This window comes from Lineus longissimus, chromosome 6, assembly GCF_910592395.1.
Source record: "Lineus longissimus chromosome 6, tnLinLong1.2, whole genome shotgun sequence".
NCBI classification, from domain to species: Eukaryota; Metazoa; Nemertea; class Pilidiophora; order Heteronemertea; family Lineidae; genus Lineus; species Lineus longissimus.
In genome coordinates, this window is record NC_088313.1 from 20,077,499 (window position 1) to 20,101,427 (window position 23,929).

The 23,929-nt window shown below is 41.1% G+C and overlaps 1 protein-coding gene across 6 annotated transcripts in view; it reads right to left on the reverse strand.

The window, feature by feature from the left end:
• LOC135489259 (transcription factor COE3-like) overlaps nt 1-20,405 on the reverse strand; it is an 82,498-nt gene extending 62,093 nt beyond the window's left edge. For 3 of the 6 annotated variants that reach the window (XM_064774530.1, XM_064774529.1, XM_064774524.1), the window contains exons 1-6: nt 20,048-20,405; nt 17,729-17,882; nt 17,232-17,295; nt 9,682-9,737; nt 7,480-7,553; nt 6,289-6,357 (exon numbers count right to left, since the gene is read on the reverse strand). In XM_064774530.1, the coding sequence (XP_064630600.1) occupies nt 6,289-6,357; nt 7,480-7,553; nt 9,682-9,737; nt 17,232-17,295; nt 17,729-17,882; nt 20,048-20,178 (548 nt within the window). In that variant the 5' untranslated portion in view covers nt 20,179-20,405. The remainder of the gene's footprint in view (nt 1-6,288; nt 6,358-7,479; nt 7,554-9,681; nt 9,738-17,231; nt 17,296-17,728; nt 17,883-20,047) is intronic. The other 3 variants (XM_064774527.1, XM_064774525.1, XM_064774526.1) reach the window with 3 other exon arrangements.
• Between the last annotated feature and the right edge of the window lie 3,524 nt (nt 20,406-23,929).

Here is a 23,929-nt window from a genome sequence, read left to right on the forward strand (position 1 = left end):
ATATTTGTTATGAATGAGAATGCAGTTCAAAGAAGAATATTCATCTTCACGATATTATTTATGGGCAAAATATAAAGATTCATGTTCACTATAGGTGTATACTTCAACAGTCAGTCCAAAATATTTCTTGAATGAATATGAATCATCTTTCCACATTATTTCGGACTTTCTTTTGATTTTACTCGCATTCGCAAAATGATCGGTCTGCATTGCATACCGGGCAAAACTACACCCAGCTATAAGCCATCATTTCTGGGCAGTAATTGGGTGGACATGTGGGAGCTAGCCAAGCTTAAAATGTCCATCTGTTGGGCTATGTTTCACTTGATGGTGAAAGACAAAGGGTTCAGCAGAAAACAATGGATACAGGTCTGTTGCAATGAAATTATTGAATTGATATTCAGTAAATGTCAATTTTGCCTTAAAGCTGTAGAAATTAGGATGAGATGGAATAACGAAGAGATGGAGATCAACCAATATCAACATTCGGAAAGTCAAAGTGAACTGGGGAATTAATTTTATCAAAACACAGAATTTGGTAAAAATCAGTGCTTATTTTTTACGCGCAATGCTTGCATGCCCCAACACTAAAAGTATACCCTTTCCATGTAATTTTTGTAAATTTTAATGACCCTGACCATTGACAGAAAACCTGTGTAGATCCAGAAAGTGAAACCAATTTCATAAGGGAAAGGATTGGAAGATTTAGAAGGAATTTATGATGCCATACCGAATTTATTGAAGAAGAATAGACTATTCCCAAAGCGGATCACTTCAATGTTTTACTTAAGTTCAATTCATCATAAACTGACTAAAAGCCAATGTATATCTGGTAAAGGAATCAGTACAATATTTAGGCAATCTCAGCCTGGGTTAAAGTTATAAAAGTTAACAAAAGGTGGTGATCAATATTCTCCCCAAAGACCTGTGTTGGTCTCTAGGTATGTCAAGAGAATCCCTAATCGCTGGATAAAAGACCTTCCTATTCAAAAATATGAATGTAAGTGTCATCGTGTGGCCTACCAATCCCCTAGGGCGGTGCTTTGACCCATGTTGGTCAGTGCAGATCTGCTCAGCTAAAAACCTGTAAGCACTGGTTGGACAATGTTCGAAATGTTGTCGTGGTAAGCGTATTATAAGAGAAAAAATATATACATGTAAGGACAGAGCAAAGAAGAACCGAAACAAGACATAGTTTTCCAATATTAATGCCACGACATTCTATCATCCATGTGGTGCTGATCCTGCAGTTCGACAATTGGTTGAGTCCCTAACTGCTAATTTTGACAACCCTCAATTATGAATGGCCATTATAACTGACTACTCACAATTCCCAACTGCCATTATATAACTGACTACCCCCAATTCCCAATTGCTTCGATAAGTTGATAATATTTAAATCCCACTTGCAGCAGGAAATAAACAAACAACAACAAAAACAAGATCCAGTAACAGTCTGTTCATAGCCTTAGAAGCATTTGGACATGAAAATCGCCATGTAAGTCGCGAAAAAGTGCTTGTTTAGTGAAGACAGAATCAATTTCTTAACACGGCCATCTATCTAACGCTGGCGAAATTCCCCAGACGTCTTCAAATGGTTGATTATTTGGCAAGAGAGATTGCACAGAGCCCTTATGCCCGGTCAGTAATCCTCCCTGACAAATAAAGCATGGACTATCTCTGTTGTCCAACCTCTCAAATAATGAGTAGATGTCCCTAAAATGACAAACGGGAATTTGATTAAGCCCGTACAAATAAGAGCGACACCATGATGGTCCCAAGCCATATGTAAAGCTGCCTCATCCTATTGAACCAGAATAAAGGATCGTCCTCAGAGGCCTTCGAGGTTCAGAAGTGGATTGGCCGCATAATAAGAATTCTTTATAGGTGGACACCTTCAAATGCCTCGGGTTTATACGAGAAATCCTCGGGGTTTAGCTCTTCTAGACACAAGTAGAGCAGTAGCGAGCGAGATCCCTAATTGGGCGACCTCTCGGGACCTGTGGAACTCAACTCAATTGAGCCAAGTGGCTAATACCTAAATCATTAAAGCTCCCCTGACGGACCTGCCAACTCTCTCCAATTTCCCATCATTGTCTTATGGCAATTGACTCATTACGGGTATGCACCCAGAGTCAGAGATGATGAAAAACTGGTCCATTCTGTCGTTCTCTTGAAGGGAACCATAACGCAATTACATCACCGAGTCGGGGCTTGAGTCCCGAGGGTTCTGTTTTCTATTCTTCACTCACTGTTTCTTGGCTTGAAACTGATGTTTCTACTTCCCTCTACTCTTTGAGATGAACATCGATCACGTCCACAGGGAAGCCAGTTATTGTTCTCGATCTAATGTCATTTTTTGAATGAACAAGCAGTAAGCGATACAGGCGATTGCCATACCGAATCATTAGCTGCTTCTGACTTCATTACGTAACCCTCCTAAGCTGTTGCGGTAGTGTCAAAATGTCTGGAGCCAAATCTTCATTAGGACCAAATATGCAATACTTGACAGGGCCAAGTTTTTAATTTGACTTCTTGTGAAGTTAACACCACTACCTGAAACCTTGAGTACAAGACATATTTCAATTTTAACAAAATTCTGTGTCCATTGATTGGATTTTGTAAAGATAAGAAGCGTATATGCACTCTTGACATAAGGTGTTGAGCTTTTGTGGAAAACCTTTAAGGATTTTTCAGCCAACACAAATATCCATCCATTAGACTTTTTCAGCAAGATGAAAAACCCTTGGAGTATGTTCATTGCCAACTCATGAAAATATGAACGATATGGTTATAGCCTAGTTCTAATTGCCAAAAACAATATCAATTTCTCATAATAGCTAAATACCCAGAAACGCTCTGCGAATTTTATGACATATCTCGCTTGCTTAAAATCCCTGTTTTCTCCTCAAACACATGTGTAAACACCTTTTTACGAAGTTTACCATCATCAAAACGCTGATCGCTTCCCAAAACAAATACGATGCTCTCCGAGGAAATATCTCAAAAACGTTTGTTCTGATCGTTCCCTAGGTAACGCATTTGTTGATTTTTACACATACTGATCGCCTAGGTGATGCTTCACAAACAGTAACTAGGCATTATGGCCGGACTGAGAGCAATATAAGCGGGATTATCTGTCACTTGTTTATGATTTATATTCTTCTTCCAAGACTGGCGGGAATTATTGCAAACAGCATTTTCGATAAGATAAATTGCAATAATTCTCCTAATGTTTAATTACTTTATTCTTTGCAAATCTAGTTACAATTAGTGTTTTTATTATTTAGATAGGAAAAAAGATATTCTGTGATAAACACATTTTATAATATGTGGATGGCATCGAGTTTTATGTCAGTTGATGGCCAACCAACAAGGCCATAAATCTAACCGATAACTGTATAATATTCCTTTCTTCTTACTTTTTGTATCCCCTCGAGTTCAATTTCTGGCTTTTTAAGAACTACACATAAAGGACTCGAAACAAATATCGATGTCCCCCAGAAGTGCCTCTTTTTCATTTGACCACCTAAGAAAGTATAACCATTACTGCATCAAATGTTCCCCTTAATTGCTTCGAGAGAAAATTAGTCCGACTTTATTACTACACAGGTGTGGTGCCGGTGTTTAAATGAGTCAAATGGATGAAATCCGCATGTAACACTTGTGTACCAAGATAATCGTGAACACCAATCATGAATTAGTGGTTTGCATCTTTTTGTTTGGAAATATCTTGGACGGGGAAGGCAGGGGAAGTAAGTGTGGATGGATGTGATATCCACTTTGGCCCTGATTACATATTGATAAAGTAAAGGGCCATATCTAGTGAGGTGATGGACCGAGGGAATGTATCTGAGGGAATGATCCCGGTCTAATACAATAAATGCATTTTTAGTGTGAAATTGACATTTGAATTTAAGGGGCGACACCTTATTCATAGTATCCAAAAGTCTTACATTAAGCAAGATAGCAAATATGAATTGTTGACATGACCCCTTCCAGTCGATCTGTGGCACTTCTCTTCAGGATTGGCAAGATGGCATGTCGGTCGTTGTTTTTGCCATCAACCTGCCACAACAAGGTAACGAGACCGGAAGTCTTCACCGCCGCGCTACATGCTAGCATAGCATCCCCCTCCGTAGCGTAATGAGCGTTTTAATGCCCGAGGCCTCGCTTGTACTGGGTTTCCGATTGCATTTGAAGCTGGTGTTTGCATTGTCTCCGTGATTGAGCTATGTCTGCATTGGCTTATTGAATTGTAAAGTGCGTCCGCCATTTAGCAGATTAATGGCGCACTGATCTTCTTAGCCCTCCGACATCTGCTCACGATGACTCTTTGGAAATATGACGACTTATTTTCACGGGACAAAAGGATTTGTTATGTGCCAAGTATGAAATGGATACGGGGATGAGACGAGTTTTTAATGCCAGATATTTGCCGGATTTTAATATTCTCGGTATTAGAGACGAGGATTACGAAATTCCTGAGTTTTTTAATAACTTTTTGGATTGAGAAAACTGCAGTCGATTGCAAACTATCGTATTTGAAAACAGATGGGGCACTAAAATAGCGAGAAATATTTTCATCATAGTGTTCAAATATATTGCAGTGAACCTCAATTCCTCCTACGCGAAATCTATTAGAACCCATCAGAGAGAAGAGCCAAGAGAACTGGGAAATGACAGCAATGGTGCCATGTCTAAACCAGGGGGAAGCATGTTTAATCTAACAGCTGACTTGGTCCGTATTTCCAGGGAAGTACAATAAATTCAACAGCGATGTGGTCCTTGTCTCTTTTGCTTCACTTGGTTCCCATTCGATCTAATGGTAAAACGGGAAGTAGTTATTTGTTGCATTTTCATGGCTTAGTAAAAACCATTTTAAAATTTGAATGAAGTGAAAATTATCTTGTTTCAGATCTGATAGTGATGAGTAAATTATTTCAATCAGATGTTAAAGTACAAAATTTGTCTGAAGAAGATTGACACACATATTTTACTGGTGATTTTCATTTGAAACGTGGTTGTACAGAGAAGTTCTTCCCCAAACTTAGGATGACAAAATGTGAGACGGACGACACCCTAGGCAATCTGGATGAATCACACTTTGTAGGAAAATTAACTAATAATGAGTGGAACCTGGGACTATGCACTGGGTCTTGAACCTGACGAAAATGATTCTACTAAAAACTGCAGCGATAAACAAGTAAGAAACTAAAGTAGCAAGATTCAGATGAGACCATGGAATGCGGCACAAATCAGGATAAAATCTGAAAAGAACTCTGGGACTATCACACTTCTAAGTGGTGGCGCTTCCCGAGGGGCCAATGTGAACAAGATCCATAACAAGGTCATCTTGAGGAGAATAAAGACTTCCATAGTCCCATATGGTGTCCTGAAAGAGCTGGACCCCTTGGGATCTGACTGGTGAAATCAAGCGGGGAATAAGTGAATTTATGTCCTCCCATTCGGGGAGTCTGGGACTGGTGGTGATACATGTAGAAAGGGTTGTGTGTATGTTGTGAATGTGTGAGGAAACTCAAGGGGACGGGACTATATGGTAGTAGTGAGGCTTATAGGCGTTTTAGCCCTGCGCTTAATGAACTTAGGTGGATTGAAATGGAAGATATATGCATAATGTTTTAGTTAACATACTGTACTCTCTCTCTTCTCCAACAACAAAACGGAAAATAAACTGCTTTTGCAGCGATGTTTGACCTAACTGTAAGACAAAACCGGACCTTTTCAATACTGCAATTTAAAACCTGTCAGTGGACTTTGGCTAAAACAAAGTCAACTGTGACTGCAATAAGTGTGGACACAGGGCATAACACAATGACAGGTGGCAAGCGCAGCAAACTCCAGGGAACCCCAGCAGCCTGGCGAGCCTTTGTCATCTAATCACAGGTCTTACTCTAGTGTTTCTTTCACTTTCCTCCATGTCACATCCTGAATGATGTATCGGTGGAACGCAGCAGGGATGATATTGTTCCCCATCTGTACAACCTGGGAGTCAAATGTTCAATTCCTTTGGAGATTATGCCCCCCAAGAAATACCCATCCTCGTTTTTGTGTCATTACCAGAATGTGTCTTTGATTTCCGTTATGGGAATATTTATAGTTTTGTGATCTCTGATATGGGCAGTTTTTCACATCTTTTAACAAAGCTAATTTTAGTTGTTAAGTGAGACTATGTAGTTACACTAGTGAAAAATCAGCACATATTGGGGTGCTGATACCTTATAAGTATGAAATTTTCCAAAAGTAAAGACGGATAAATGGACTTACCTATCTATTATGACAGGATCTGATGGAGTTTCGTTTCTGTTTCCACAACTTTTTTTATCACAGCATCGACTGAAAGAGAAAATGATTGCACATTTATATTACAAAGTTTTCAAAAAAGGTATGGGCAACTTCTTCACCTTGAGGTAGGCTTTGACTGGATAGTGACCCAATTTTAAAACTTTCTCTTTGGCACCCTTCTTGCCTTAATTCAGATGCAGTGTGGTATTAGTAATGTTTTCGAGGTATTACACTACAGTGAATAGTAAGCTGTAGCCTACAGCACAGCTCCGCCACATGCCTCAGTCTAAGGCCCATGTCATCCCCCACCCGTATGTACAATTTGACCACGAATGTGAAGATGAACATATGAATTTTTGTTTGAAATGCAATATTTGTTGTTTTTGTTGTGCTGGGGCGATTGATTGATTGGTTTTGGGATCTCCGGATCCACGCTCCTGTAGTTAGAAATACATTAGTATGAAGATTCGCTTTGCCTTCAGTGGGGTAAACAAAGTTCACCTTTGCCAGCTAAGGGTATTGGACAGCACTAAGTAATGGTCCCTGTGGGTCTATCAAAAGTCCCTTCGGTATAATGGTTTACAACTATATGTACTATGATCGCAAATTTGTCTACAAATATGTCCCAAACGCCCCAGTCTACAGGTGTCCAATTGAGCGCCTAATCTGTACCGAATGACAGTGACTTTGTTACATAATGTATACTCATCTTAACAAGGAGATGGGAAATATGTCCCTTAGGGACTGAGGATTAGTCAAGGCTATGGGCAGAGAGAAAGCTATCCTACCAGGCGATTAGAAATCACCCGCGTGCATCCACTGTCCGCAGCAAGACTAATTTTAGGATTTTGTATGTCCGGCAGCGTAACGTGACTCTTCTATTAAGTTTGTCCCATGTAGTTTAAATGTTTTATAATCACATACATGAGTCCATAGCAACTCATGCCAAATCTATATGATATAGAGTTGTCTGACAACTGCACAGTTTCGGTGTATTCATACCCAGGAAAGGTTGCATAAAGAGTCTTGCTCAAGGAAGAAAACAATACTATACCTGCACAGTGCTTCATGGGTAAGCAGCACCCTGCAAAGGTCTGGATTTGTATCGCGGCATTCATACTTAATGGCCTGAAAATAAAAAGTGTCTTTTCTGAGGACTTAAATATGACTTACCTGCACATAATTTCATGTGTAAGTAGTACCCTGCGCATTTCTGGATTTTTATCCTGGCCTTCATATGCAATGGCCTGAAAGTATAAAGTTATCTAATGAGTAGGGATATCATTAAGAATATGCTATTGAGATATCCAGCGTTGGCGTTGCCCATTCTGACGGACTGCGTTTCATAACGCTTTCCGAAAGGTACATGTAGTGCCGGAAGTGGTACCATCATCGATTGACGTACCTATGCGCACTACGTTTTTATATGGGCTAAAAATCAATTTGCCGAATCGTCGTTTGGAATTATTTTGAAAACGACTGTGCAAAATTGATGCTGAATGCATTACCTAATCGATAAGGCAATAATATGAAAAAACTCAAATCCATAAGTTCACCAAAAGCATTAGATCATACTACAATCAGTCATTAATCAATTCATTTAAAAAGTTTTGCATCACAAAAATACTTCAGATGATTTTTCATTCCATAAACGATATTCAATTTCTGGTACGAGTTGGGGAAAATAGCCAACAATAGCTATCACTTAAAGTAATCCGGGGGCTTTATCAGCGAACAATAGCAAGTTATGACTGTATTCGTGTGGTAGAATCACAATGGAAAAGTCACCAGAGCCAAAAGGTTCTATGTCAGGCAAACATGATTCTGTTCGCTCCAATATCGCTGATTATCTGCAAACATCCATTCAATCAAAATCCATTTTATTACTCATTGAACAATGCGCGCCCCGGTATTAAATAAAGGCCCAGGATCAAAAATCTAATCCTAACATTGGATATTATAGTATTAGATGGAAAAGTACGTATCATATTTGATGGATCGACTATAACATGCATCATATACAACAATATACTGATGTTTGCTGTTAAGTTAGCTTGGATGAGGATGCTGCAGAAATGAGGACGATTTCACTTCGGGCCATCTGGCTACTAGCGAGGCTGGTACAAAACTGATCAAACACTGCGACACCAATTTCTATGTGGCAATTTTCATAATGAGTTCTGTAGATTTCATCATAAAATGAACGAAGAACTAGTGCATAACTATCTGTAAATGTACATAAGAACTCGTTCATATTCATATGGAAAATGACGAAAATGTACTGTGATGTTTTTCACCTCAACAATACACATGCTTGTATAGTACATCAAGTGCACTGATTGTACATTTTGATGACGTAAACCTGATACTGTCTGAGGTTTATTTGCCTCCGTTCCATCATATTCCTACTGAACCATACATAATGGCCGCTGATTCAACAAATATCATACAAACGAACAAAATTGATGCGATTATGGATCCCAGGTAACACGACAGGATCGCCATAGAGTCTTTTCTCAATTGCAGGACATTGGGAAATCTTACGTCAATGTTACCCTGTCCTCTTTTTTGCCGTATTACAGTATTACATGTACATGTATGTGTATGTTTTTATGCTTCAACCAACACTTTGAAGATCGGCATCAGTATAACATTGATTTTTTTATTTCAAATTGAAAAAAAATTTGAAACCCTACACGTATTATAAACATTTTCTTATAACTTGAAGTCACAAATGGGTTACTGGCATCCAACTCCCAAAGTGGGGATGATGTTGATGGTGATGACCAATAATGGTGATGATGGTGATAACTGTTGGGAAAGAAAGGTTACGATATGTTGCATCTGTTATATTGGTGATATGTCATCAAACTCTGGTGACTTATCAGAGAAAATGTGTATGACATAGTTTAAGAATGGCAGCCAGAGAGCCCACGGCAACTGGCACTGAATCTGGCCTCAACCTATGCAAATTGCTGAGAGAAATCGCTGCCAATACATTGGAAGTGATCACTGGCTACTGATCAGTCATTAAGAATGTAGCATAGCTTTCATGTCGACGGCGAGCGGAACTGAGAGCAAGTGTCGCCATACATCAGCTAATGAACACTGATAAAGCCACCGACGATGCAGTTAATGACAAGGTTTGATGGGGAGAAAATGGACTTCCAAGCGGCTTTCCTGTCTCCTTCACCAAGCTTTGTGCAAGTTAAACTGTTGTTGGGTAAATTGCAGCTTGAATGCTTTTGCGGAAGGATAATGGTTTTTCTCCATTTCTGGTTGTTTCTTTTGTGGGGAAGATGTTGTCTAGTTCTTCAGGGAAGATGTTCCATTGGGCATTGCGTAGTTGGCTGTGATGGATGGTTTATAACTTACCGTTTTTGTGACTGAGTCAATGAGTCGTATAAATAAGTCTTGCTCTTGCCGCACACCTTTAATGAGAAAAATTGTAAAAATCAAACACTGTGTCTATCAATCAACAAGACAAGTATTCATAACTCTTAATCATTCCTTCTCTGCAGAAAGCGTTAACTCGCCTTGAACAGAGACCAGGGGGAGGAAAAGCATATGAATCTCGATAACTGGAGTTAAATAGCTGACGATGGAGATTACAAGAACGCTGACTTTTTATCTCAGCGAAATTGACAATTGGGTCTCAATTTTTCCATAGATAATCTTATCATAATTGTGTTTACAGAGTAAAGGCGAATGCGACACATGTCAACTCGCTTCCAAGCGATCCAAAAGCTTGATACTGATACTTATCCGTTGAGGCTAACTTGAAACATCACGATGTACAGATAATGTACACCGTTTACACTCAATCCACTGACATTTCAGGCAAACTTTAGTTGATATGGCTACTACACAGGAAACATGAAACGTTTCGCATTATCAAGCGCCCGTCGCGAAACAATGGCATTAAAATATTAGAGATCGGAAGGAAAATCTTGCCCCGCTTAAACGAGGTGCACGGCTCGAGGAAAAAAAGACATATCTCTCCTTGAGTCATATATCGGAGTTCTCAAGATGGATGCATTGAAGATTATCTTCTTTTAAAAATAATGAACTTTTCTCTCCAAGAGTAATGTACATATACGCCAGCCCGTCGGCTACAATTTCTCGCGAACCTAAAGAAAAATTCGAATTTGAAATTTCAAGAATGATCAGCGAATCATAACAAAAACAGTGATTTACAATGCTGCATTAAAACAAGGTTGTGTATGGTTCCGTGCCTGCAGCGAGTTCACCGTATCTTCCTCTGGGACTTGCATTCAGAAATGTGAAGAGGTTGCTAAGAAGAAAACCTTGGATATTGCATTTTAGTTTTCATCTCGGGAAACTCTGAAAAGAGCATTTGAAATCCGGAGTAGAACCGGATCGGCCATATGGATACATTTAAAAAGTCGATTCAACGCACACATGCAGTTTTGGGATGGCGGGCCTTCCACCAGAGGAATGTACATATATTTGTTTGTTACTAGCATTTACGCGGTTATTAGAACAGATTCCAACCTCAGAATAGTTCTCCAGTCACCACTTGCCGGGCAAGGCCGTTGCTCACACTGCTACGGGCTGAATCACATGGACCCTGACACTGACTCATGTTACTCGCCACTAGCGATAACACCGATGAAAAATGACTTCTCTCGCCTCTGAAAGTGCGAGGAAGCTGAGGTGAATTTGCTCAAGGACCTCTGGCTCTTCAGATGACCACCCATCCAAAATGCTCTCTTAGTCCAGGGAATGTCTTTGCTTGAATCAAGGAGAAAATTTCAACAGATGGTCAGTCTAAATGTCTGAATGTCCCTTTCGCTACAGCCACCTCGAATCTCCAGCAAATCCGTGATTCTTCGAACTGTCGACTTGGACTCGCACCAGTTGGTACAGAACAATGTATATTACACCAGATAGAGGAGACAAAACATCTCACTTTCATGGATGATGGCTGCTAATGTCAGCCTTGTGTAGCCAGATGTGGTCCACAAACCGACGAACTCGAGAAAAAGAAAGAAAAACAGTTTTAGATACCAATATGACCCATTATGATCTAACTATCGAAAAGAAGGTTCATCCATTAAAGTTCTGGTTGGCGCTGGTATCGTGGAGTTACCATTATTTATCATAATTCATACGGATAAACTTCCCCACTACAACGGCAAGAAGAATGCGAGGAAAGCCCAGAATATGAAATAGTCCATCCTTGCTACTGGGTCAGATACTCTGTTTTAGCATCCAAGGGCCATATCACCCGTCACCCCGTGTAAGCGAACCGCTCCAACCACCCCATCGCACTGACAGCTATTAGCATCGCACATCTCGCGGCTATTGTGAGAAGATTCATTGTCCTTCTATTTATAAAGGAAGATAGTTTGTATCAAAGACGTCCGTTGTTGGAGCACTATCTCAATAGGAAGAGGAGGTTGTTTAATTTGTGACAAGTGCTGCTTAAGTGGGGGATGAGGCGGGAGTGATACTAGGATGCGTTCAACCAATAACTATAATAAAGGGATTGGCAGGTTGATAGCAAATGCTTTCCGAAAAAAATCGAGTCATTCAATGGCGTAAGAAAGCTGGTTAACCTCCTGCAGAAGGCCTATGATTACAAAAGACTAGAGCCTGTTTTGAGTGTGTCCAAGCTATTACACTCATGGCTTGATTTGACGTGTGAACACAGCACTCCCCTACAGAGAACGCAAAGCTTGTATTTCTCTGTTTGTCCGAATCTATAGTATCCGATTGTTATATGACCAATGTCCAAACACACAATCAGGAGATATATAGGATTCCATGAGATGGTGCATGCCAAGCCACAGAAATCATGGTTCTATAAACAAGATTACAATGCCGAACACAAGCAGCACAGCATTGGAATGGGATTTTCGCCGCTGTAAGTGCAGCAATATTGGATTTATCCGAGTGGTTTCAATGGAAACTTGCTCGCTTTACCCGAAATCGAGCATGATCAATTGGCCAGCGTTCCGCCAGCTCGTATCTGACGTTGGAGATCTTCTCTGGTCACTGGACGCTGGCTGTTAGCGACAGACGCCGAATATCAATCTTAGGGACAATGTGCTGGTGTACATGGATGGTTACTTCTGTATATGCTGTGTAAAACGTTGCTGTAGAGCAGACCACTTGATCTAAGTGAGACAACTTCTCAGAGAAGACCATCATCGAACTTTGCTCTGGGATGAGAACTCAACTCACGAAGAATTCATTCTGATCGAGAACGTATTCTCAGGTGGCTTTTGATTCAATAAGAAATTTACGCCTCCTTCGATTTTATGGACTTATACTTGTTATAGGTCCCCATGGCTTTCATATGATCCGCACATTTTACGTTTCGTTTATTCGGCCTCAGGTGACCAATTTATATACACCCGGCAAAATGGTGTGAGGAATATATCCTTTCATTTTCTCCATATAATAAATAATATATCGGTGTGTAATTATAATGAATGTATGCGTGTTGGTCTCTGGACGCCAATAAAAAAGTTAGTGACACGGCTACACATGTAATGGTGGTTTAGAGCACTTCTAGTGAAACCAATGATGGAAAATTGAAGACATTGTTGCTGTTCTCAAGTATCATGTCACTGGTGGGAACTTCCCCAAGACGTTTGACGTCAATATAAGCCTTCGCAGCCAAAAGGGTATTCTGCTCTGCTACGAGCATGAACAACATCCATCAGCATCAGTTGGACGGCCCTTCCGATTCCATGTCTACACGTTCAACTTTTATATTGAGGTGTTCGTCAACGTAAGAGATGAACCCCATGCGCTACGAAGCTTTGGAAACCGCCGCAAAGAATGTAGTATACAGCCACAGTCACGACCCGCACTCTCAAAACACCCCGACAGATGACGGAGCGCGTGGCGAGCGCTCCTCCACGGTAATCATCCCATTCTTGGGTGCTGGCACTACCATCGCCTCGCCATCACCGAACAATGCTAATTACTGTAATTCTTTGCATTAGCCGCATGCGTACCATTGTGATGCAGCATCCCATGTACAAACTAACCATTTGATGTGTGCACTTGTGAGGAAATAGTGTCGGATTAATTGAGAGTCTCTACTTCCCGATTCCGGTTTTTTGAAAAGCGTGGGGTCAGGTTTACTCTGCCAATAGGTAACAGTTGGTGTTTCTTTGAGGGTGATTATGATATACCGTATGAAATTAGTGATGCAGATCAAGGTTTAAATTAATTGTAGCTGTAATGAATGCTATTTGAAACTGACAATATGGACTGCAGTTTGACGAAAAAAAGCAGTATTGTCATGACTTTAGCGAATCTGTAAATACGGTGGTAAGCCAGAATGCTTCAAGTTGGAATCTTTAAAAAAGTAACCAAATGAACCAAGGTGTTCCTGAGACCGAAGATGCCTTTTCCATCGATGGAAACTAGTTTAGAGACTAATATTGCTTCAGTATACTTGATGAAGGCAAGGCCCTTCCCGAAACCAAGGGCAAATCATTACCAACAAAATACAGAAGGAAAGATTGTTCCATGATTCCCCACGAACTACCATATAAAGGAAAAACTCACGTACAGAGCTATCAAATGATGAGGGAGAGAGCCTTCAAGATGAGACGTTAACTCAAGAAAGAAGACGTCTGTTCAGAGTTAAGATAACCAAAAACAACGGACTATTCCTTGCTTACTACAATCATTTTCAAACTATCGCAATCGAATTCTCTGAACGAATTCCTCTCTGACCACCCCTAAGAGTCGCTTGATCTGATACGTGGCCCTCTGGGAGACGCAAAACCCCCGGGCGTCTTCCAGAGGAAATGGACAGATAGATGTCATTATCGGCAAAAAAGAGGGAACCAAGAATGATGATGCAGTAAATTAGGCAGAAAATCGCGGAAATTGTCGCAATTTGATTCATTTGCATTTGCACAAGTAGATTTTGAAGACATTCCAAAGAAAATGTTCAGGAATGGAGATTGAATATTTTTGTCATCAATATGCAGCAAGAAAGAAGGAAGATTTTGAAAGCAGAGGACTTCAACTTCTTGTTTGCGTACGCATCAGTTGGGATGACATAAGATTGCTGTCTGTTGGTAAACAGAGGATTTGTAACTCGGTCTCCAGGTCTTCCTTCACGGCACCTCATTTTCAATGCAATGTTAGCATGGTAATGTAGCAGCCACGGATCGAGGTAATGGCCCCAGATCCTGCGCGAGTCGTGAAGTGAACTTGTATCTATTAAATACGAGATCACAACCAACACTGTCCAATTTACGGCGACGAAAATGAACGAAGCTTATGAAAAATTCATCGGGGTTTGAGAGTATTGTAAGCGAGTGTGGTGGCTATAGCATGGAGCCAGGAGGCGTAGATGGCCACTGCACGCACGACTGCATACGTCCCGGTCCAAAGAATGGTGTTGAAATCGAATGAAAATATGAGAAGGTTTTGAATAGCAAATCAAAGTACATACACGTGGCAAAGAGTAGGGTTTTTGCATCGTTAACGGGAATTCCCTTGTTTTTTGGAAAAATGCTGTTTCTAAATGTGATCAATCCCAAAACGGTGTTCGGATCGCGCCGCATGGGGTTCTTGGCAATAGCTTAATGCTCCTCTACTTCGCTTCGACAAATGCATTGGCGTGGTTTCTCTATGATGGACTGTTTTGCTGATTATCAGAAGACATTCAACGTAGATACGTCTCTCTGAGCATGGTCTGGATTCATCAGTTTTACAGTTTTGGAAAGTAAAACCTAGCCTTCATAGAGTCAAGAAACGATTAAACAACATGGCGTCGTGACTTTTAATCTCAATTTACTTGACAATGTAAACCACTATGCATACAAACACAAACTACACGTATAGTGTAAATTCTGTTTTTGTATATCAAAACACGCATGCTTGGGTAAAAATAATTCGTTGATTAATTATTAAAGGTATTCACTATTATTCTAAATCGATGAGTCGATATATTGCATTCATTAGAGATATGGGACGATGGGGACGTTATGAATTAGCGCCAGAGAATCATCCATCTCTAGGGAGAGGGGGATCTTGTCATGTAGGTACACGTAACCATACATCTGGATTAACCCGTTGTTTAACCACAGTTATGGATAAATGTAACGCTAAACAATCATGTACGATATTTTCACCCATAACATACCATAGACACAAAATATGGCAGGGAGTGATGGGTTGGTTAGTGTTTGTCGCGAGGAATCCAAAGAAAATGAAAATGAGCTTGCAGGCCTTGCGCCGGATAAGCCAGAGACAGTACTCCTGGTGCGCTTTGCGGCCTGAGAACTGCGCAACTAGGCTAGAGCCCGTCTCAGCACCCTGTCATCAATGACTAACATGAAAACTTGAGATGAATGGTGGCTGATGTCGTGAAGAGATGACCACCGACAAAACAACGTTCCATATGCCAAGCAGCGAGAATAAGAGAAACGTCTTATACTCGTAGTGCGATGCACCGCTGATCATTTTTGAAGCCCAGGTCCATTGCTTCTAGTTTTCCACCATAACCTTCTGATCAAGATGGAAGATAGTGATGGGTGGGTTGCTGATGTCGCGATGACACCTGATCGATCATAGCGCACCTATAACTGATGGGCTGATCACGGTGATAATGAGGGCAGAGAGATGATAGAACACATAACATCATCGCTTTGATTGGACCATCAAGAGAGATAGCACGACTCGACTCAGTGTACTAGTTATGGGTCTAACGTCAGTACGAAGGTGGACCGGCTATCCAAGACAGGTTGTTTGAATCGGGGCAAGTGGATTCTTCAGTCGTCATTCCATTCCTTCTGTATGTGAGCCAACATAACTTGTATTTCAATCGGTTTCTTTCAATATGATATGACTTAATGATTCGACAAAGGTCTTGACCAATATCATATTAGTAAGAGACCGTCGGCCATCCAAAGAACCTGTCAAGACTTGGTTGTTTACCATTGAGTAAATGGCCGCATTTTACATTAGATTTTTTTAATTCATCGGATTTAACCTCAATTGTATACATTTAAAACCCAATATGCCAATAAGCCATTTGGAGAAGACACCATCGTAAAAGTATGTATTTTGACCTAATATCTGGTAATCTTTGCACTGCTTGACACTGGACAGGACCCCAGCCATGACGATCAAAGACCGTGGACTCTAAAGCCCGTCGGATGACGCCCGCTAAATTGGACCCATTGTTCTGTTTGTTGTGACCACTTGTTCTATAAACAACCATATAGACCACCATAGATTGTGTAACGCTCTATATTACTTTGTATTACTCTAATAAAGCCTACTTATTTTTCTAATAATGCAATTTTGATTACCCTCAGACCATTTTGCGGCCGCGCCCCAAGGGACTGGCGAAGGTATCGGGCCCATTGGGGTTGGTGTCCCAGGTGACAGCGTCGGCTTTAGGTAAGCCGGGAAGCCAGCCGCTTCGGCCCCGCTGGGTCCTGTGGAATTTCGGCACGGCACCTCAGGGAGGGGGATCTTACTGTTAGGTTTCAACTGTTAAAGCCGCCGCATTTACTAGTACCCCCAGGAATCTTTGTTTTGGAAATCGAATTCAATGTGTAAAGGAACCAAATCATGGGACAAAATGTGACACCGTCATTGTTTGTGTTTTGTTTGTAATCAACACATTATTTCTCTCTAAACAATTGATATCCTTCTTATGTTTTCCTTCTGTCATTTATGAACATTTTGTAAAACAACACAACGTGGTGAAAATATCCGTCAGACTATGCTGACGAGTCGAACGTATGCTGTTGTATTGTGAGCTATTCTCATCCCTCGGCATGTCTGGAGATCCATACGTTTTGGACCAAAAGCGACGACTATACACACCAATAAGCTTGCACATGTATCAGACATGACTTCGCCATTTTGAAAGTCGATCGAACATTTTGAATGATGAAATTGCTATTACTTACCATTTGCGAATAGCAGCTGGAGTCTGTAATGTATTCCATTGTTCGTTTTCTGTCCCTCGACCTCCTGAAAGATACCGAGAGACACTCAAAAAGTACCCACACCATAGCGAAAGACAAAGAAAGCCTGAGCTAGGCCTTCCGTTTCATATGTGAGGATGAAGCTGTGTCTAACACTAAAAACCCATAACTTTTAGAGTGAAGTTTGTTTTAACTCACATGTATCTCAAATTATCAATACCAAATGGGCCAACATTGAATTCATCAATTTATCTTTGATTACGCATTCGGCTATTTGACCTTTCTATCTCATTTTGATGTTTTGATGCGAATTCATCAGTGAACATCTTTGAGGGGGAGTATTGTTAAACGTTCAGTAAATTTTGTTGATTACCAGTGATCTGAAGATGATCATTGCAACATTGATATGAGGCTTGTTTATCGAAAATGACCAAACAACTTTATTGTATGGAACAGTAATGATTGAAAGTTTTGCCTACCACATCCTTCTCCACGAAGTCAATGAAGGCTGTCCGCTCTATCTCGACAGGTTGGCCCTGTCTGTCGTAGAGTGCGAGCACGAAGTGGAAGAAGTTGCTTTTCCGGAGGTTGCTTGGCGGCTGCTTCTCAAAGTGTGCACGGGTCAGGGTGCTGCTGAAAACAAGCGGAGATATTAGGAGGCTGCGCGGGTCAGGGGTGGTGCTGAAAACACGGGCAGAATAGGGGGTTGTTTGGCCGCCGCTTCTCAAAATGTGCTTGGGTTAGGGTTGGGATAATGAGTTATTATGCAAGTTTTATCTTTTATCTTTTTGCTTTTTTGCCTATTTCCTCGTAGGAAAGACAATCCTACATGGCATTCAGGATACTTAATGGGACGTTGTCGAGGCCATTTTCCTGAATGCGAATGTAACTATTTATGTCAACAGAATAATTATTTTTTCACAACAATTTTATATCAATGGATGACACCCCCTAATGAGAGGCTGAAAATGAACCAAAACACCTCATCAACAGGGACTTGTTGTTTTGAAGATGACACCGGAGTGACTACATTGTAACACCTTTTGTCGTAACGCATTAATTTGGAAAGTAATATTCTACAATTAGTATATGATAGCATCAATGATGAAATGACACCTTCTTAGCTGCGATCTACTTCTACATTGTCTATACGACGTAATACGCAGGTTTTGCAAACGAAAGATGAAGAAGTGCGAAGTGTGTAAATGTACTTTATCAACGACATAATACATGATTTTAAAGATAAATTGTATGAGGAATCATCCAATTCTAATAACTCATTTTCAAAAGTTTTGGACAGGTGGACCCTTCAGCCACTCCGAATACTTGTAACGATTTGGTTAGTTTAAACAAGGACGTTTTATAGTACCTCCATGGTTTAAACCTCCATTGGTAGTTCGCTGGGCGTTTAGTTGAAGTTACCGCTACTACATGTAAGCAATTCCATTATTCGTATCACGGTGGCCTTTTCCCAAATTTAATACACGTGTTTTCTTCAAATGATGCTTAAATAAATAGTCTAAGTCTCTGTTTTGATTGATAGAATATAAACAGGTCTCACAGTCTTGCCAAAGGACAGGTTTAATTCGATCAGTATCACTAGACTATTAAATTCACATATATCACCCCCGGATTAACCAGGAACATGTTTACAGAGTAAGACAACTAACTCAACGTCTTTGAGTCAAAATAAGACACGTGGAGGAGGAATTGGAAGCAGGTTCTTGAGAAAGAGACTTCGAAAAGGCATGTCATGTTCTTGGGGAATATTGCCTTGGTGTCTTGCCTCAAAATTATGCGAAGGGTTAAATAAAGATTGGAAGGTAGGCGTCTCAAGGTCCAATGTCACCGTTATCACAAGTTTGAACGGTACATTTCATGTAGTTGTCATCTCCCTTAGTTGTTGATAAATATTGGTGCAACCTGTAGACTATAAAGTCGGACTCGTGCAATGACCAGGGCTAAAATTAACACAAGCTTCAAGCAAAGTTTATAGCTACTGACAACACTGGCCACATGAGGTTGATGGTAACCTAGATGATCTGCAAGGGATTTGAAGCAAGCAGATTTCAAAGAAGCTAGGGTCCACCGGGGAGCAATGCTGTTGGTTGATTAGCCCTTGTAACGCCTCGAGAAAACCCTTCATATATTGCTTTGGTGGATATTGGCCACATGAGATGACAGATATTGGAATTATGACAACTTGCAAGGGATTTGGAGCGAACCTGTCCCTCCTACTTCAGGGAAGCAAAAGGCCCATCCGGGACCGATTATTGGAATGATTTGTGTTACGCTGTCGCGAGATGTTCTTAATCCCCCAGGTTTTGTTTTGCGGGCACTATCCTCTCGGGATGACAATTAAAGCATGTTGAGGGCAAGACAACATACAGAGAAAGGGACATGCAACTTAAGACAAATTTGGTACTTTAGTGCTTTTGCCCAGAATGACAATTTCGAGTTTGTATTATGCTTTTGGATGTGATTTTTACCGTGCGACGTTCCTGAGTCAGTGGTCCGTCATGCTGGTTTAACGCACCGATACAACTTGTATCACAAGGGACGACATAAGCACACCATGGAGATGTTTGTGGCCCAATGCGCACGTATCAGCGAAGCAAAGCAAAGGTACTAATTTGAATGGCAACATTGACGAAGCGGCCGCAGAGGTATCGCGTACGGAAAGCAATTCGCCAAGAGACCACACAGTGGAATAGATCCACCGTGCGGAATTGACTGAACAAGCATTGGTAAATATATTTAAGGGGCCTTAAGAGACCATAGAGAAAATCAAAACTAACCTCGTGGCACCCTGGTCGACCACTGTGGGCTGCATCCAGTTTCGTACGTTCCCTAGCTGACTTGAGAGCGGCTCTTCCTTAAGATTAGTCACAGGGCCCCGTGAAGGCAGGCTATCCTGAATCCCAAACATTAAAAACGCTGCGTTAGTAGAGAATGCGATGGCACACGGGGGCAATTTAACTATGTGATACAATCACTTAGAAAGCCAGAATGAGTGCTCTCATGTAATAACTACGGGTTATGAGGGGCAGGCAAGCGGGGAGGTGATTACCATCGAGCGAGGAAGTGTGTTTCCCGTCGTAGTTCCGAATCTCTTGGGCCCCTCCTTTGTTACTATCAAGTGTTAGCAGTGACTCTCGCTTCCCAATGGACCCCGGAGCCCAGGGGATAGCAATGGCTACACCTCGCTCCTGTCACCCGCAACCAATCCTAGCCCGGCATTGATCTTCCACGGCTAAGAACCTCCCCTTTGTCGCTGCTAGTCCGTCCTGCGGAGCGACGCTTCCAACGGGAACGCTCCGCCGAACGCGAACAGACACATAGCTCTTCATTGGATTAGCATAGAATTAGCCACGGGGTTGTGTGCTTGGTTGACGCATATTGTTGTGGCGCGTTGAGTGATGACTCTGCGCGCTATGATACAGCCCACACCACGGCCCGAACAGAGGCTGATCGCATTATAAGTAGTCGCGTGCGGCCGTGAAGGACCGTGGAGACTCGTCCAAGGGCTCCCACCAGGAAAATAAGCCTTCTCAATTCAAACCAAAATCACCTAAGAGACCTAAATCTAATGTCCCTGATTCTCCATAGTCTTCTATATTTTCACATATGTGCTGGCTTTCCAGCGGAATGAATAATTTAGATTTATTTCTTGTGCAATAAAATTAGGCGAGTGAGCGTGTCTTTGTTTCGTGTTGGTTGTCAGTGCGTATGTGGTGCGCCGTGTCTAGAAGTCGCTTTAGTTGTGCGCTTGTTTTGGATAACCTTCCTTTTTTCTTTTGGATACTCGACCTCTTGGAGAGTTTCTCTTTAGAATTGTGCAATGGATGTACCGTATGTGCGTGCCTCCGTTTTCTCTTATCCGAGAATGTTCTGGGGTAACGGGACACGGGGCGGGTCGCCAATGCCGTAGACGGATGGCGCACGGCCCGACAGGTGCGGGCGGGCGGGGAACCGCCACCCGCTACTTCGGTCTGTTTTCTTTCCATATAACCTTCACCTCCTTGTCCTTGTTTCGTGGTTCCCGCCTCTAACCTCAGCCACCGGCACTTTTCCCTCGAAAGCTGTTGGTGTCAAACTTTCGCTTCTTCAGATTTTGATCGCTGAACCTGGTGAACGCTATTCTATTGGACAGTTTTGGCTCTTAATTTTACTAATACTTTTGTTGTTATTTCGGTTGTTTAGTTAGGACATCAAAAATATCATAGCACGCCGTAAAATGTGTCCGAGTTAAGTTTTCCCAATCCATGTCATCCCTGTAACACTTCAAAAGACCGGAAACGGCTGATGTGGTCACAAAGTCGCGACCACAATTTTGTCACCTTGAGATTTGAATTTTATTTACTCTGCATTCATAAAAGTATAAACACATTTCCTTCGGTTCGCCCTTAACACCTTTAGCCCAATCTCTCTCACCCGACACGGCTAATAAACCCGTCAAGACCCGTGTCCTACCACTAAACGCCGCCGTCAAATTGACCCGTGGCGTATTAAGTTTTAGTTAGGTTCATCGAACCCGCACTTCAATGGCAAGGTGAATTTATGCAAACTTAAACTTGTGTCAAATTGGACCTTCTTATTTGGTTGTGGTGTTTTTGTTCCAATTGCTCTACAAACCACGGTATACACCGCGTTTATTTAGCCACCCAAGGGCTTTAAAGTGTGCCTTCGCGGCTGGTTGGCGTTTGTTACGCGGCGCCATCATTATTGCAAGGCTACTCTATGTAGATGACCTTCCTTCCTTGTTAGTATTAATCAAGTCTCTAATATACCCTCAAAAAATATACCCGCCGCATTGCCCGAAAAGGGGAACTTCAAATACTTCAAATACGCGAATGACCTATAAATGCGCACTGCCTCACATTTCAATATTAGATAGTTTAGTGGCAAGAGGAGGCCTCCGTATGAAACTAAAAATCATATCATTTACAATTTTTTTGGCATTGTTAGCTTCTCAATAAATACAAAAAATCTTACCGAATTATTGTTGGAGTCAGTCTGTGTAAGACCCCGTCTTTTTACCTGAAGTATACTCTTACAAAAACACCGTGTAATGTATAACAATGTATAATAATGTATAATAATATATAATAATGTATAATAATGTATAATAATGTATAATAACAGTGAATGTCTTCGATACTTTTCACTGTTCCCATATATTTGTTAGCATCGTTCAAAGAAAAGTTTAGGAAAACTTTGAGCATCCTCCCCGTATACCGGTGACGCAATACTACAATCATGTACTTGTTTGCATGACTAAATCATCTCCTAACTTTTACTGTCTGTAACCTTTTTTCTGCACACGACTAACAGTTGCAGACTTCGGCACAATGTAAATGATTTAATCCGTACATAATGCAATCAGATTATCAACGCCTCGATGTGCGCTTCATACTTCACGACACCAAATCACAGGAAATAACGCCCGCACTCAGCCGACATTATTTACTGTCCCGCCAGTTTTCCTAAACGAATCATGAGTTTGAAAAAACGCGTGCGTTTTAATGCCCCGTTTTTTCCTTCGGAAAAGTACTGTCAAAACATAGCTTTTCAATAATATGGATGAATATTGCAGTAAAATGTTATTTCAAATGCATGCAGTTTTAATAATATTATCATTTTCTGTCCTGGCCAATCATTCAGCCGTCTGAAATGTAGTCATACCAAAATAGTCGAAAACTAACGGCAGTAAACGACGTTGTACTTTGAACCACTCAGAAAAAGAAACTAAAGGAACAGAACTTTATAACATCAATTTAATTTCTGACATAAATAGAAGATTTTGATATTTTTTTCTGAAATCATCAAATAGTTATTATCCTCTTTCGGATATGAGCGGCACCACATAATACGCGGTTGGTTATCCGCCCTTTGATGGATTATCCTCATGCGAATCTTGATCCGAATTTGAACGAAGATTATTTACAACTTAGTGGCTTTGGCTTTTTAGAGTTAAAAATGATTGTTCAAATATTTATGAGGTCAATGATGAGATGTCCAAGACAGGGGACGAAAACCCAAAGTGAATGCATTGGAAATGACCTAATCTTTCAGCGCTGGAAGCCTAAGCCATTTTGTTGGAAAATACGCTAAGATTCAGGACTGACCGAATATGGCTGTTTTGGAATGAAAAACAAATAAAATCTTGGAGCTATAAAGGTATAGTATGACCCGCTTTTCACCCTCTCAATAGTATTTCATTGAAGCTACATGTATCAAGAATGCACAAACTTGAAATATGCCTGATTGGTTTGAGACTGAAATCGAGTACTACATCCGAAGACACGGCTCCGTCACCAATACTATTTCATTGATTTTTCTGATACGATCAAACGATTTCTTGACAAACCCATTTATTGCCTGAAGATATTTCGAACTAATTCGAGGGCAAGTTTAAAGAATAGCCCCAGGGGTTATGGAAGTCGAGATCGCATATATCGAAAGGAGTGTGAACTTCTTCATAACGCGAGCGGACGTGCGAGTTCGACGACTGTGATGGAAGAGATATTATTTTTAATTCGCGGCGATTGTGGGTACAGTTTTGAGAAAAAAGAACCTACTGTCTTTTTCAATCTCCAAAAACAGGACTTATCTCAGCCAAATTTTGCTCAAGGGGCGGAGGCAAAGCACCTCTCCTATTCGGATGTTGACCTTGCATC